The sequence below is a fragment of the Hypomesus nipponensis genome, chromosome 13 (genome assembly GCF_054491055.1).
Source record: "Hypomesus nipponensis isolate SF chromosome 13, ASM5449105v1, whole genome shotgun sequence".
Taxonomy (NCBI): domain Eukaryota; kingdom Metazoa; phylum Chordata; class Actinopteri; order Osmeriformes; family Osmeridae; genus Hypomesus; species Hypomesus nipponensis.
In genome coordinates, this window is record NC_140373.1 from 9,893,090 (window position 1) to 9,908,741 (window position 15,652).

The 15,652-nt window shown below is 46.1% G+C and overlaps 2 protein-coding genes across 2 annotated transcripts; both read left to right on the forward strand.

Moving 5' to 3' along the window:
• Positions 1–33: 33 nt before the first annotated feature.
• rnf40 (ring finger protein 40) lies at positions 34–9,293 on the forward strand. Its single transcript, XM_084670563.1, has 20 exons — positions 34–160; positions 647–792; positions 969–1,136; positions 1,350–1,625; positions 1,906–2,107; positions 2,436–2,557; positions 2,687–2,833; positions 3,092–3,166; positions 3,292–3,411; positions 3,588–3,767; positions 4,014–4,149; positions 4,461–4,582; positions 5,018–5,280; positions 5,500–5,617; positions 5,988–6,137; positions 6,962–7,174; positions 7,368–7,493; positions 7,853–7,993; positions 8,326–8,427; positions 8,808–9,293. Exons 2-20 carry the CDS (start codon positions 652–654, stop codon positions 8,982–8,984), a joined length of 2,979 nt encoding a protein of 992 aa, XP_084526689.1. The 5' UTR covers positions 34–160; positions 647–651; the 3' UTR covers positions 8,985–9,293.
• Positions 9,294–10,851: 1,558 nt separating this feature from the next.
• Positions 10,852–15,557, forward strand: LOC146259957 (tumor necrosis factor receptor superfamily member 12A). Its single transcript, XM_084670562.1, has 5 exons — positions 10,852–11,107; positions 13,138–13,236; positions 13,424–13,561; positions 13,930–13,970; positions 14,072–15,557. Exons 1-4 carry the CDS (start codon positions 11,029–11,031, stop codon positions 13,956–13,958), a joined length of 345 nt encoding a protein of 114 aa, XP_084526688.1. The 5' UTR covers positions 10,852–11,028; the 3' UTR covers positions 13,959–13,970; positions 14,072–15,557.
• Positions 15,558–15,652: the final 95 nt, after the last annotated feature.

A 15,652-nucleotide genomic window follows, 5' to 3' on the forward strand; every position in this document is an offset into this window, starting at 1 on the left:
ATCATTAAATACATTTTGGCAAGTCTAAATTAATTATCCCAATTTTTTTACTTCCTGTCGAAACGGAAATGTCTGAGTCGTCATCTCCTGGCTGTGTTAGCAATAGCTGCTAGCCTTAGCCGCTAGCGATGTTTTACGACTGCTCTTGCTGCTGGTGAAGGTTCGTGATATTATGTAGAAATAGTGAAAATAAAGCATACTTGAATCTAATATTGAGCATTAACACCTGCAGTATGTAATAAGATGATATTTCTGGAACTAAATAGCTAGCTAAATTAACCATTTGTTTTCGCAAGCAATATTATATTCTACAGTTAGCTAGCTAGCTACCACTACTGTAGATAGTCAACCAAGATAGCTTTAGTTTTGTCGGTTAATTAGTAGCTAAGCCAGCTTGCGAGCGAAAAAGCAAGCTACCTAACCGCTTTCAAAACTAAGCTCCATGCACTAGCTACTGTAGTTATTGTAACATGGCGAATAGAACACTTGTTTGCACTAGTACAATTTATTTGAATTCACTATGCTACTACCGGCTATCTAGCTTTGAATGGACTTCCTACCTATAATACAGAAGGATACCTGACTAAATGGATTCCTGTCACTATCAGATGTGATCCTCATTTCAGTTTACTTTATTTTGTTGCAGAAGTCATGATGTCCGGAACAGGGGGAGGGAAGCGAGCCTCCGGCGGGGACAGTCCACCTGGTCCACCTGAGAAGAAAAGCAAAAAGGAGGAGAAGACCACCACAACACTTATCGAACCCATTCGCATAGGGGGAGTATCGTCAACGGTAAGTATCACATTCTCTTCAAATTGGGGCCTCCATAAAACACCTGTGATCTCCTGTTTCTTTCCCCCACCAAGTCTTTCTTGACAGCGTGACTTGCACTGCGTTTAAGTCGGAAGAGACGGTAGAGTTCCGATGTTGACGTTTCGTCCCTGCCTGTGTCTGCTGTGCGTCTGTAGGAGGAGATGGACATGAAGGTGATCCAGTTTAAGAACAAGAAGCTCACGGAGCGCCTGGAGCAAAGGCAGACCATGGAGGACGAGCTGAGGGAGAAGATCGAGAAGCTGGAGAAGAGACAGGCCACTGACGACACCACACTGCTCATCGTCAACCGCTACTGGTCTGAGGTACGTGCAGGCCATGACTCCTCAGGGCTTTGTACAAAGATTGTCCCTCAAAGTGTCCCACCATGCTTGCCCATGCGGTACACTGTATATCAATACGATCTACGTGGTTACATTTGCTGTGTGTAGATCTTGGTGTCTCATGCTACGACAGAAAGGATTTTGTTTCATGCAAGTGTGGAACCGCTAAGCTTATCTCCATCCCTGACCTGACAGTTGGAAGAGAACGTTCACATCTTGCGCCAGCGTCTTGAACCGGAGCCCCCATCTCCCGCCCCGCCACCCGCCCCCGCCACTCCCTCGGCTCCGATGCCTCCGCCCACCCCTATGGAAGAGGACAGTCTGATCCCTCCACCCCCCATCCCAGATCTGCCTCCGCCCCCACTCCCTGAGCCGGAGAACGAGGAGGAGCAGCTCCTCCAGCAGCCCCAGCCCCCGCCCCCTGACGGGGTTGAGGAAACTCTCACAGAGCCACCCCAGGACTCAGCAAAAGGTAACCACAACCATCCATTCTTCTTCAGTCCACCGTTTGAACGAATTGACGTCAATATCAGCTCGTTTTTAAAGCCCCACACCACCAAGCGTTTTTGTCGCTAGTCTATCCGCTGGCTCTCAAAGATCCCTATCCTTGAGGGTTTCGGTTGGTTTAGGTGCCGCTCAGCGGGCGTAATGTGAAGCCCTTTGTGACATTGCTCGTATAAAAAGGGCCGACATTTGATTGGATCCATGCGTTTCATTCCAACTGCGCCTCGCTCCCTTCCCCCTGGACTGCAGAAGCCCCGCCCCCCCTCCGCCCCTCAGCGACAGTGCCAAGGCCTTCCTGGCCGTGCTGGACCACAGCGGCGAGGAGGAGCTCAGCCTGCAGCTCCAGGACCGCATGCAGTTCAGCAAAGACGCCGTGGCCTGCATGGTGTGCACCTTCGACAGGCTCCACAGCCGCATAGACCTCCTGTGTTCCCAGGTCCAGTCTGCAGGTAGGCTCCAGTGACTTGCTTCTCCGGAGACCGCTTCTCAGTTAGCCGTAACGGCGACAGGGTGTTTGCGTGAGAGTCGGGGGCGAATGTCTGCTGCTCAGTTAGCATAACGGCGACAGTGTGTGTGTGTGTGTGTGTGAGTCTGGGAAAATCTGCCTGTCTAGGGACTTTCTGCTGCCATTATTTGGGCTGTTATTGCTTCGTCAGATTCTGCGAGCTGTTGAAAACTGGTGTACTGTATTCGTTGGAAGCAGTATCATCTTTTTAAATGTAATGTTTGATTCGAATGATGGTCCTGTTCTGATGAGCCTGTGGTGGTTTGTGTTAGTGTCTGAGAATGACAGCCAGTCAGAGATCATCAGTGTGACCTGTACACTGCTGGAAGAAAATGGCAAACTGCAGGACCAGGCGTCCTCTCTGCAGGGCAGGAACCACAAGATGTCCATGGAGGTATGCCCTCCACACTCTCGTGTGTGTGTGTTTCTGTGGGTAGTCTTGTGTGGGGTTTTGTGTTGTGCGTATGTGTGTGTATTTGATCAGGCCTATTGTTGACTCTTCCACGGATGTGTCTCCTCACAGTACAACGAGCTGGTGGACAAAGTGACCAGCTCTGAGACCAAGGTGTCTGAGATGGAGACCGCCGTGGAGGACCTGCAGTGGGACATTGAGAAGCTCCGCAAGAGGGAACAGAAGCTCAACAAGCACCTGGCCGAGGCCCTGGAGCAGGTGTGTGTGTGTGTTAGTCTTGTCTGTGCATTCCACATGGGATTCCTGTGTATTTATCATTTGCATATTTTCAGTGTAGCTGTGCGCAAGATGAATCTTGCTGTACTGGTGTGAACATACATTGTCGCATTTAAACCGTGTAGCCGTCTTTTAAACAACGTTAAAACCAGCTTTTCCAGTAGTGACTCGCCAGCTGTGTGGGTGCTGCTGGGCACAGTGGCTCTGTTGACTTAAACACGGCCTGCATGTTTTGTGCAGTTGAATTCGGGGTACTATGCCACGGGCAGCTCTGGAGGACTTCCTGGAGGTCAGATCACCCTGAACATCCAGAAGGTGAGGACCACTGCGTTCCCTCTGGACACACCCCTAGTATATACACACATGGACGCGCACTGCAGCGTGTTTGTCACTTCCTGTCGTACTGTTGTTCTCCAATGCTTCTCATGTTATCGTGTCAGTTTGAGAGCCTGAATGCAGAGCTGGAGCAGAACCAGGAGCTGGCTAACAGCCGCATGGCCGACCTGGAGAAGCTACAGCTGGAACTGCAGGAGGCGGTGAGGGAGAGTGAGAAACTGAAGGTACAGCTGGCCATCACTGGGTGAAGTTCGGACAACACCGCTATCACAGAACCAGACGCTGGCACAACATCTTTCGAACTGATGCATCGTTAAAAAAAAACAATATGAATATTCTTTTTCGATCCAACTAATCCTGAAACGGTGACACGTTCTCCCCCGTCTCCTCCTCCCTCCAGATCGACCTGCGGAACATTCCAGAGGAGGTGGTGAAGGAGACTCCGGAGTACAAGTGCCTCCAGTCCCAGTTCTCTTTGCTGTACAACGAGTCTCTGGGGGTGAAGACTCAGCTGGATGAGGCCCGGGCTCTTCTCCTCACCGCCAAGAACGCCCACCTCCGCCAGATAGAGCACATGGAGGTCAGCGTCCTAGCACACACACACACGTGTGTGTCCATCCTCCAAACAACCCCCTTTACAGAGTGAACATGCCATCCAGAAAGTATGTCTGCACAAAGCGTGCTGTAGTTCTGGGCGCCGTTGCCATGCCAACAGCCCCCCCCCCCTTTTTTTCCAGTGGTAGTGCTGAGGGGTGGGGGAAGTGGGACGGTAGAGGGTGCTGTCGTTTCCTCTGACCCCCCCCCCCCCCCTGGTTTTTCCCCTCAGAGCGACGAGCTGTCGCTGCAGAAGAAGCTGCGCACGGAGGTGATCCAGCTGGAGGACACCCTGGCCCAGGTCCGCAAGGAGTACGAGATGCTGCGTATCGAGTTTGAGCAGAACCTGGCGGCCAACGAGCAAGCAGGTAACCCCACGCCTCGGCGTTCCTCGCGCCCAATGACGCAAGCCGTCTGTCCAGGGTTTCTTCTCCCTCCCATCATAAAAGTTACCGAGCGATGCGGCATTGTCATGGAGCGTTGTCATTGAACGCCTCACGTTTTGTAGGTGAGGAGGAGGTCGTAGTGGGCTCTGGGTGGACGCGGTGTCCCATTTGTTCAACCTTTCTGCAGAGTCTGCAGACGTGAAACTGCGCAGCCAGACCGCTCTCTCTCCTCTGTGTGTTCACTCAGCGTCAAGCTCTCTCTCCATCAGCCTGCCTTTCCTCTGTGTTCCCAGGTCCCATCAACAGAGAGATGAGACACCTCATCAGCAGTCTGCAGAATCACAACCACCAGCTGAAGGGAGACGTGCAGAGATACAAGCGGAAGTTGAGGGAGACGCAGATGGAGATCAACAAGGTAGGCCGGCGGCGTGCCGCCTGCTCACTCGCCACAACAGACGTGGGGTCATGGGCGTCGGTTTTCACACGCTCTCCAGTCTGAACGCCTGCTCCTCTACCGGGGAGAGGCGCCGCTCGGTGGTAGAGCGTTTGACTGCAGATGGAGAGGTTGAAGGGTTCAACACCCCCCTCCCACACACGCATACCCAACTCCTCCACTGTGCGTTGCGTACAAATAGCTTCTGCTGAATTACTAGTTTACATAGCTCCCTGAACAGAGATGTTTCATTCACTGTGTTTGAGATAATACTTTATTAATCCCCAGACAGACAGCTTTGGGTGTTGACTCATGAACGTGATAGAAAAGTAAGACTTTGGATGGTAGAGCAACAACACGTCCATTCTGGAAGATTCCCCAGTAACGTTGGTTTGTCCATTTGGGTCCGTCGTTCAGCTGCGGTGCCAGAGTGGAGAGACTGGAGTACTGCTTCTGGAGGAGACGTCTAACGAAGGAGGCCTGGACGTGAAGAAGGAGGAGGACGAAGACCAAGAGGAGGAGGAGGAGAGGAGGAAGGAGCTGGACAGGCAGCGGGCCAGGGAGAGAGAGCGGGAGGCCGAACGAGAGCGAGAGAGGGAGCGAGAGAGGGAGAGACAGCGTAGTGAAGAGCTGAAGAGGAAAGACTCTGACACACTGAAGATGCTGAGGGCCGAACTCAAGTAGGCTCCGCTTCCAATTGAATAAACATTTTTTAACTTTTAAAAGTGTAACTTGTGCCAATACAAATTCTCACTTGTCAGTAACAACACACGCGCACACAAACAGCAATGCAATGAAGTGGGATTGAATTCCAAATAAAACCCCTTCAATGCCTTGAAGGTGACTGAGAAAGAGGGAAGATGAAAGCCTAACCTCCCTTCTCCTCTCCTCCTCTCCAGGAAGGCCCAGGAGTCCCAGAAGGAGATGAAGCTGCTCCTGGACATGTACAAGTCTGCCCCCAAGGAGCAGAGGGACAAAGTGCAGCTCATGGCCGCCGAGCGCAAGTCTAAAGCCGAGGTCTGTGCCCCTGGTTAGCCTGGTTAGCCTCCTTCACCTGCAGTGTTTTCTCCCGCTGCATGCACTTTCCTCACCTTGAAAAAAAATGTTTCACTGCCAATAACTCTGTTCATGTGAATATGGCAATAAACTTGAATTAAAAGCTACGCTTTCGATCGTAGTCACACCAGTTGTAACTTGACCTAAGGAGATATTGATTCTGTTGCATTTCCTCTCTCTCTCTCTCTCTCTCTCTCTCTCTCTCTCTCTCTCTCTCTCTCTCTCTCTCTCTCTCTCTCTGTCTCTCTGTCTGTCTCTGTCTCTCTCTCTGTCTCTGTCTCTGTCTCTGTCTGTCTCTGTCTGTCTCTCTCTCCCCTGCCCCTCCCCTCAGGTGGACGAGCTGAGGGTGCGGGTCAGGGAGCTGGAGGAGAGGGAGAGGAAGGAGAGCAAGAAGCTGGCTGACGAAGATGCGCTGCGTAAGATCCGTGTGGCAGAGGAGACCATAGATCACCTGCAGAAGAAGCTGACTGCCACCAAACAGGTACACGCGCCACTGCACCAGGAACCGAGGAGAGGAACTCGGATGATAGCCAAGTGACAAACTTGCGTTCAAGTGGCTGTCATTGCAGAAGTTGAGTCATCATGTCAGATTAGTATTTCTCCCCGACACAGATAAAAGGTAGACCGTTTCCGGACAACAATACTGAGCCTGTCATCATGTTTCTTGATTTGATTTTGTGACGCAAGCAGGGTTAGCAACTAAACACGAAACCAACCTTTCTCTGAATGATAACCTCTCCTTGAACTACGTGTCCTCTTTCTTTTCACGGTTTCCCTTCTCTCGTTTTTTTCTTTTTTCACAATTTATTTCTCTCTGTTCCTCTTCCCCTCTGTTTTTCTTTCACTGTTTCTCTTTCACGATTTCTCTCTCTCTTTTCCTCTAAATCTCACTTTCTCTCTGCCACCCCCCCTTCCCCCGTCACAATCTCTCTTCCACAACTTCTCTCTGACTCTCTTCCTCTGACTCTTCCCTCACTCTCTTCCTCTGACTCTCTTCCCTCACTCTCTTCCTCTGACTCTCTTCCCTCACTCTCTTCCTCTGACTCTCTTCCCTCACTCTCCTCCTCTGACTCTCTTCCCTCACTCTCCTCCTCTGACTCTTCCTCTCACTCTCCTCCTCTGACTCTCTTCCCTCACTCTCCTCCTCTGACTCTCTTCCCTCACTCTCCTCCTCTGACTCTCTTCCCTCACTCTCCTCCTCTGACTCTTCCTCTCACTCTCTTCCCCTGACTCTTCCTCTCACTCTCTTCCCCTGACTCTTCCTCTGACTCTCTCTCCCTCTCTGCCCCCTCCGTCTCCCCGAAGGAGGAGGAAGCGCTGCTGAGTGAGATGGACGTGACGGGCCAGGCCTTTGAGGACATGCAGGAGCAGAACAGCCGCCTGATGCAGCAGCTGCGGGAGAAGGACGACGCCAACTTCAAGCTGATGAGCGAGAGGATCAAGTCCAACCAGATCTACAAGCTGCTGCGGGAGGAGAAGGAGGAGCTGGCTGACCAGGTGCTGACCTTCAAGACCCAGGTGAGACACGGAGCACGCATTGGTTTTATCCAATGGGAATGATCGTGCAGCGTTTGTTGACGGGAGAGGTGTGAAAATGGGAAATGAGTAATTGTGTTCTTAAGGATTGCTTGGAAAGGCTGCTGTTTAGACTGTTTATCTGAACCTTGACGACCAATACATAGCCAAAAGGAACCAATCAAGTCTGTCACAGGTTGATGCCCAGCTGTTGGTGGTCCAGAAGCTGGAGGAGAAGGAGGGCATCCTCCAGAGCTCTCTGGCTTCTCTGGAGAAGGAGCTGGCCCTCCGAACCCAAGCTCTCGAACTGAACAAGAGAAAGGTTAGGGTACAACATCACACACTGTCCTCCAAAACAAAAACGATAATGCAAATTCATCACAGTTCTCACATAATGGGTTATTGGGTTACGGGTTATGAACTTCAGCATTTCCCATTGGTTACATGATTATTCATACATTTCCAGTTTTGGTAACTGATATAATCTCACATCAGACTTATGATTTGCTGAGACCAACTGAATAGCGCCTTTCATCTGCGAAACCAAACCGCCATTATAGCGTCATGACAAAGCCACAAAGATTTTACCACGAAATATTTCAACAAGAGTGCTATTGCGTGCGTGTGCGTGTGCGTGTGCGTGTGCGTGTGTGTGTGTGTGTGTGTGTGTGTGCTGCCCAGGCGGTCGAGGCAGCCCAGCTAGCAGAGGACCTGAAGGTGCAACTGGAGCACACACAGGCCAAGCTGAAAGAGATCCAGGTGTCTGTTGCAGAGAACCGCACGGCCCGCGAGAGGGAGAGCGGCAACCTCAAGAGAGCTCAGGTCCACACACACACACCTGTGTTTGACACACACACACACACACCTGTGTTTGACACACACACACACACACACACACTTCTGTGTTTGACACACACACACACCTGTGTTTGACACACACACACACACTTGTGTTTGACACACACACACACACACACTTCTGTGTTTGACACACACACACACTCCTCTGCACTCATTGTATACAGGCATTCTACTCACACACAGTTACTGGTACAAAAGCACCTGAATTTCCATTCTTTATACACAGCTAACAACTGTTTCAATGAGCACCTCAGGGCGCAGATGTAACTTGAGTCTGCTTCCACGCTCTTCAGGAGGATCTGTCCCGGCTGAGACGGAAGCTGGAGAAACAGAAGAAGGTGGAGGTGTACACGGACGCTGACGAGATCCTGCAGGAAGAGATCAACCAGTACAAGGTAGACTAGAGGATACTATATGAACCTACAGGCCTCAACCAGGAAACACCCTCACTTGGGTCAACACATGTTGGTTCTTATGAAGGAGTTGAATTTTTGCAGTTTTTTTTTTACTGGGCCAATGTAAAAAAAAAAAAAAAAAAACGTATTCCAGATTGGTTTTATGTGCAGACTGCAAAGGTTTTTATTTATTTAAATTTGTTTATATAAATAGTGTGAGTAGTATTACTAAGGTGGATATGATTTTTATAAACGTTTTGCTTTTGGGAAGGCAAGGCTATCGAGCTCCTGGCATCAGTTTGGAGCGTATTTGGTGGAAGGACTGGAAGTAATCCTGACTGTTTACCTCCCTCTTCCCTTCCTGTGTGCCTGTGCTGCAGGCCAAGCTCCGGTGCCCGTGCTGCAACACGCGAGACAAGGAGACTGTCCTCACCAAGTGCTTCCACGTGTTCTGCTACGAGTGCCTGAAGACGCGCTACGACACCCGGCAGAGGAAGTGCCCCAAGTGCAACACGGCCTTCGGCGCCAACGACTTCCACCGCATCTACATCACCTAACCTAGTCTTGGTGACCTGCCCCAAGGACAAGCGGGAAGGGGACTGAACCAAAAGGAGGGGAAGCAAAACTGAAACAAACTAAAGGGAGGGTGGATAAAGAGGATGTGGTCGTAGGGGATGGGTGACAGATCTCGGAAAGCTTTGGTTTTCTGGTTTTATTCTCTCAATTTGGGGGGTGGGGGGGGGGGGTTTAGTTGTTTTACCGCATCATTGACAGTTGGTGCTAGTGACCAAACAGACGAGCCGTGTTGTGACTGAGTGAGACTGATGTGCCGTAGTAATAAACAGAAACGCTTGGTCTTTCGCAAATATTTGTATATTTAGATGTCCTGTTCTAGTTTCCGGTGCCTGTCTGTTTCAGATCTTGCTAATGTTTCATTCTTAACTTTTAACTGAGCGTGTTGAAAAAAGAAAAGTCTTTTTTAATCTTGGTTTTCTGTTATCAAATTATTGACAGAATTAGCTACTGGACATAAAGCCTTTAGGAGTTCAGAGCTGACGTGCGTACATAAATCAAACATCATTTTGTAGAAATTACATTTTTTCCGCCCTACTGAAACAACAATATAGCATGGAACATGCTTTATACTTTTCCCTGAGTATTGCTTAAACCCAGTGCCTGTGACTCGCTGAGGCAATGCTGTTGATTTGGTTTGGGCCCAGTCCAACATGTACTCCCAGGCATGTTAAGGATCACCTTGGACTAGATCCTGGGTTTTGGGACAGTGTGACTTACCCATGCTGGAGAGCTCCATAACATCTGCAGGCTTTAGTGCCTCATTACTGATGACATCATCCCAGTGGAGGGACAGTTTATATGAATGTTCGCACTGGGCTTAACCAGCTTTTCCAAGACTGCTCTGTTAAAGGTTACTTGAGCATTTTTTTCTAAGTATAAAACCATCTGTCCTGACAAAGCTCTGACACAATTTGAACCAAGAAATAGCTTTTCCTCAGTTTTGATGGTGGACATATTGTGGACTTGGTAAACTTGTGTAAATAGTTTTTTTTGGGGGGGGAAGCAATTAATCAGTAACGTTGGACCAATTACGTGTATCATGGATTTCTGCTAAATGAGTAGTTACTCCATGAGATTTTCATGTTAATATTTTAGTTTTGTGTCTGCATGGGAAATTGAATCGGTAAACATGCCTGTTGCACACTAAAATGTTTCAAGCAGATAGTAGCCTAAGCCAATTTTGAGCCTTTCACACAAAGCTACGCTTGAAGATGCAGTGACCTGTCAAGTCTTGTGCATGAGACTTGTGGATATAACATTTAAAGATTAGACTAGAGAGAACTAGACAGGCCCGCGGGGGGATGACGGAACACGTTGCCAAGTCGACAAAATATTTAAATATCACGTGAAAGGAAGAAAGAAATCCCAAATGAAACCCATGCGTTACTCAGAGATAATGAGGCAAGTTTCCTTGGAAGTTTGTCTTCGAATTACATTTACTTGAATGCACACGTTACATCTTTAAGAAGATAAATATACAGCTTTAAAGAAGGTTAGCCAATCCTAACCCTATAGCTGTTTCAAACACTGTTTTTGTCCTCTCTTGACGACGGGTCCAGCTCTTTGCCAGATACTTGTGTTTCTTGGCAATGGTAAGTGAATGACGTAGGACAGGCGTGGTAATAACAATGAGAACACTATTAATTCCAGACTATACAGGCTTTGCCCTCCAAGTTAAAGTAAAAGAGCCTGATGGGTGTGGTCCTCACATTTATCCTTTTTGAATTAAAATACGTATTTAACAGTGTCTATTCAACATTTTTGTTTTTTCCTTAGACAAAACATAAATTGACCAAACAGTGAAGTTTCCCGCGAGTCTCGACGGCTCCTTTGCACACAGCCGAGTACAGTACACATAGGAAATGACTCATAGGAGTTGAACTGTTAGCGTGGGTGTGTGCACTATTAAAACAAGGCGCAGACTACTCGGAGTGAGTCATTCTGATGCTAGCTTTTCCATGGTGAAAACCAGCACGGATTGATCAGATGAACTTTCGGGAATTGCGTGTATAGCTGACGAGTACAATGGATTCGAATATTCTCTGTGCGCTTTGTGGATTTATAATAACAGTTGGATCTAATCTATATGGTGTCAAAGGACAAAGTAAGTGATTTAGATTATGGCATTTTTGTACTATGTTGAAACTTTATATTGGTTTTGAAAAATGTTTAAGTGTATTGTTTAGACTGAAAACTATCCGTAACGGTTGTAGTAATGACTTTCTTAAAATGATATAAAACATTTCCCCTATTTTTTACGTTTGACTTATATGGGAATTCGTGTTTCATTAAACATCGTAATCGCATGGCCACTCCAAAGAAATCAGATAATAGGGCTACCCGCTGACGGGGTGGCTTCCTCCACCAGCTGCACGTCTCACCGGTTCCGCATTCCAAAAGCCTTATTTCACCTCGTCTAAACCCTTGGGTGAACAGGACAGACCAGGCTCAATGGACAAACACCATCTACGTTTGTTCTAATCAGTCAAAAAGAAATATTCACTTAAAATCTGTACCGTACGATGTTGTTTTTTTTGTCTCTTCCTGGTAAAGTCTTCCAATAATATTCGAGGAACAAGGACAAACGAGTCCCTTCCTTCCTCCTTCCTCCAAGAATCAGACCCTTGGAAATTGAGACCTCTATATTCATAATCCAGCTATCTCACAACAGCTGAGAGTATTTGGTAACTTTTATAGGCATATATAAAAATTACGAAAACAATGTCGATTATCAAGACACTTCTGAGATGTTCACAATGTCTAGCCTGAGCCAGCTGTGGTGGACTGGCCTGGACAATGTATCAATGTAGATAGGCAATGGGGTATTCAGCTTGATACCGATTTTGTAAGGGTTAAAAACGTTGACTGTAACACCAACTCAATACAAGCCCACAGTGAATCACTAAACAGAAACACACTTGTGTGCATAAAATGCATAATTCAATCCAGAACAGTGGATGAAAAGGGCCTTCAAGACAAGTGTTGTTACATATGGGTTTTTTGACAACCCATACTGACAGATGTGAATGTATAGCTGACCTGCTTCCAGTTTCCTGCACACTCATTCCTCAACTTCTACCTTGTGCTGAGTTTGTCATTCAGCATTGATGTTTCGGTATCGTTTTTCACGAGCTTTAATCACAGTTGGATGTGCAGGGGGAGTTACAGTACAATTAGAGAAGAAAGCTGTAGTCCTTTCCATAATAATTTTTTTTCTTCACCCTTCGTGTTCACATCCACAATGATGAGAATCATTGTTTATTGACTCATTTTAACCTCAGTATGTTATTTAACATTTTCTAATGTTAGGCTGCATTTAAACATCTGACCGAGGACAGCAGATGAAAATTAGCCTATCTGGCTAACTCTGGCTCAGTTACAGTTTTTCTGTTGATTTGTGTGCATTGTCTGAAATAAATGACATTCTCCATAAAAAATTAAAATAATGGTGTTGGACCCATAGACCAAATCACACCACAGTGTAGATTTGACTGTGCTGGTGCTTCTATCTGCGGTTGCAGTAGAAGGATATTACACTTCTGTATGTGTTTAGAGCGGAAGACCTCTATGTTTGGGCCCCAGCACTGTTCTCCATTGCTCTGGTGAAGTTTGTTCACACCTTTTCCAATCCTGTAGGTTGTTCTCTGGAAGTTACACACACACACACACACACACCGCAATGTGCAGATGTGGTCTTCTTTGAAAGCAACAGCACATCCCGTCAATCACACACCTGCAGGCTGCCCTTGTCTGTTAGTTCAGCAAAAAGTATGTTTGATTTGCATGCCTGTGCATCAGCAGGCTGTACATAGACTTACAACCACAGGAATTCCCCAGCTCATTTAGTAAGAAGAGGAAACCCACAGGACTTCTCACAACTACCGCATTTCATACGCTCAATTGTCGTCTGACTTCTGAATCACTGGTTAAAGACATCCCATTTCATGTCAACCAGGCATGTTTTCTTATGAAATGGGAGTTTTTTTCAGGGCCAAACATGCAACTGCCTGTCTCAAACTGACGTCTATAACTGGAAGTTTCAGTGGAACTAGGAATTGGATGACTCCACATGACTGGATTTCATATGATGACTGTTTTTTAAGATGTGTTCTAATTCCCTCCATGTTTTCACAGACCCATGCAGAAGTAATGAGATCTGGAATTCAGACTTGGATGGATGTGTGTCTTGCTCATCATGCAAGCGGTATCCCAAAACTCCTTCATGTGACACCTGTAAGTGTGAGAAGTCTGAGGGAAATCTAAAGGTGTCAAAACAAGCTCTGTTTAAATATCTAAATGCATCATTGGCCCTATGTGCCCTAAATAACAATCTCACAGTGTACAACTGTCCACAGCGTTGTACAAAAGCATATGTTTTGAGACTTGATGGTTTAATAGTGGGATGTTTTCCTGTTGTCAGGTGTGTTTCCAGATGAGAGCCCAGACGGCTGGCGGCTGGCAGCCATCACTAGTTTCTCCGTGCTGGCTGTTGTACTGATCAGCGCCGGGCTCCTTATCGGCATCATGCTGCATCGGAGGAAGTCACGACCTCTTCGTGGTGAGACCCCGAAACCCGCTCGGATATTGAACAGTTGTGTCTTTGTGAAGAACCTTGTGGTGAAACACATGTTGTTGTCCTGTCTGGATGGGAAGTGTTGTGAACCGTTTAGTAGCAGAAGATATTTGACAGTGTTGAACTACGATGTTGGATTTTGATGTTGCTGTTTTTGTCCATTGATTAGAATGATGTAATATTGCAATTGGGGTTATTGTTGCATTGTGTGTGGCTAAAATATAGACCATTCCTTGGCAGTTAGCACTGAAATACTGTCAGAACTGTGCACTTTGTGTATGTCGATTTTGATCAAAGCACCTGCTATAAAATGAAACATAAAATGTCTAATGTAATTCCTTTCTTTTTTTCAGAACCCATTGAGGAGACCACAGGCCCATAAGTCCTTTCGAAGGTGTGCATTCAAGCCCAACATTAGTTGTTTTTCATAAACATTATATAACAGTGTATGAATGAATGATGTTGAAACTGATGAATCTCTTGATTTTTCCACAGTGTCATCTTCCTTCAAACATGGCTGTAACAGATGAATCGAGAGATCCCCTCTTGCCTTCATGTAAAGGACTGTAACCTGGACACAGTGATGTTTTCGAGTAGAGCTGATCATTCTAATTTATTTAAGGGTTAGTCAAGATGGGTTTGGGTCACAGTACCTACAATGCTGTTGTGACTAGCGCATCTCCCAAGCTGTCAATATCCTGTCCTGTTCAGAACCAACAGGGCAGAGCACTGAGTAACAACAATGTGATTCACTGTGCAGCGTCGCTCACCCACCTCTTTGCTTTAGTTTTCCTGTAGTAAGGGCATTGTTTTTTGGCAGTTTCATATGTAGTAAAGACGCATATCTGATATCTTTGATCACCGATGACACGTCTCACCACCAGCAGGATGTATAAGTGAATCCATGACAATGGCTAACTTCAGTTATGGTATAGTTAAGACTAAAAGGTTTACATTTGCAGGTCATTAACGAAACCCTCTTAAGTCATTTAATCTTTCTGATTACAATGCGCGTTGAGCACATCAAGGCCATCTGAATGTACTTTTAGGAGGATTCTATACTTCCAGCGCTTCCATTCCAGTGTGAACGCATCAATTTAAAATACTTTTTTTTTTGAAGAGTGTGACACACTCATGCACTGTATGGTCTTCAAATCTCTCCTCCACAGTAAGTCTATTGAATATCGTAATGTAAGGATAGTTTTATGATAATGGAAATGTGCTGTAGCACTGCATAAACTATGCAGAATTAGGTAGCATGACACAGGGGGTCCTGAAGGATTGTGTAACAGGATTAAGGTGGCATAGTATTCTTGGGACCTGAATCATACTCTTTCTGAAAGCATTTAAGCCCAGACTCTAAATTGACACCAGCAGGATATACTGTTTTGACAACGGTGCTTGTATGACAGGATGTTTGTAACACTATAATTCTAACATTGTCCCTCTCTGTTTGAATGTGTACTTATAGTGAATACTGTAAGAGCAATGTACACAAAATAGTATCCAAACTTCCTGGACGAAGACTCGTTCTATTGTTCACTTAGGATACATTTGTGTGACGAGTATTTTAAAATCTGAATATTGAGATATTTCATATTGACAATATCCTTTTAAAACATATCATACATGCTGTGTAGGACAAGTTAGTTCTAAGCAGTAACAAGCTACCACTTTTAAAGATGTTTTATATATATATATATATATAGTATAAAGTGAATCTATTTTTTATTTATTTTAATATCTTTTATAATACTCAGTCCAATGTCACAATAGAAATTGGTCAAAATAATGTGTAGCATATGCTGTACATGAATCTACTTCAATCCCTGTGAAGGTGGTTAACAAACGTCCAGTACCAGCTGACAATTAACTGGCAATAACAATGTTAGAGTACTATATGTTTCTCACCTTTAGGTCAATCTTTCAAGTGAACTGTTTATAGGTAACATATTTTTCAGAATAAACAAATTACAATAAAGTTGTATGGTGTATTGTATTGGAATTGCATGAAAAAAACTGTGTTGGGCTTAATTGTGTGACATCTAAGGCTATGCTTATTAACCACCCTAGACT

Coding starts and splice junctions, on each gene's coding strand:
- rnf40 (XM_084670563.1), top strand. CDS start 652: ATGATGTCCGGAACAGGGGGAGGGAAGCGAGCCTCCGGCGGGGACAGT. Junction 2,558..2,686: donor ACCACAAGATGTCCATGGAG/GTATGCCCTCCA, acceptor GTCTCCTCACAG/TACAACGAGCTGGTGGACAA. Junction 6,138..6,961: donor AGCTGACTGCCACCAAACAG/GTACACGCGCCA, acceptor GTCTCCCCGAAG/GAGGAGGAAGCGCTGCTGAG.
- LOC146259957 (XM_084670562.1), top strand. CDS start 11,029: ATGGATTCGAATATTCTCTGTGCGCTTTGTGGATTTATAATAACAGTT. Junction 11,108..13,137: donor ATATGGTGTCAAAGGACAAA/GTAAGTGATTTA, acceptor ATGTTTTCACAG/ACCCATGCAGAAGTAATGAG. Junction 13,562..13,929: donor GAAGTCACGACCTCTTCGTG/GTGAGACCCCGA, acceptor TCTTTTTTTCAG/AACCCATTGAGGAGACCACA.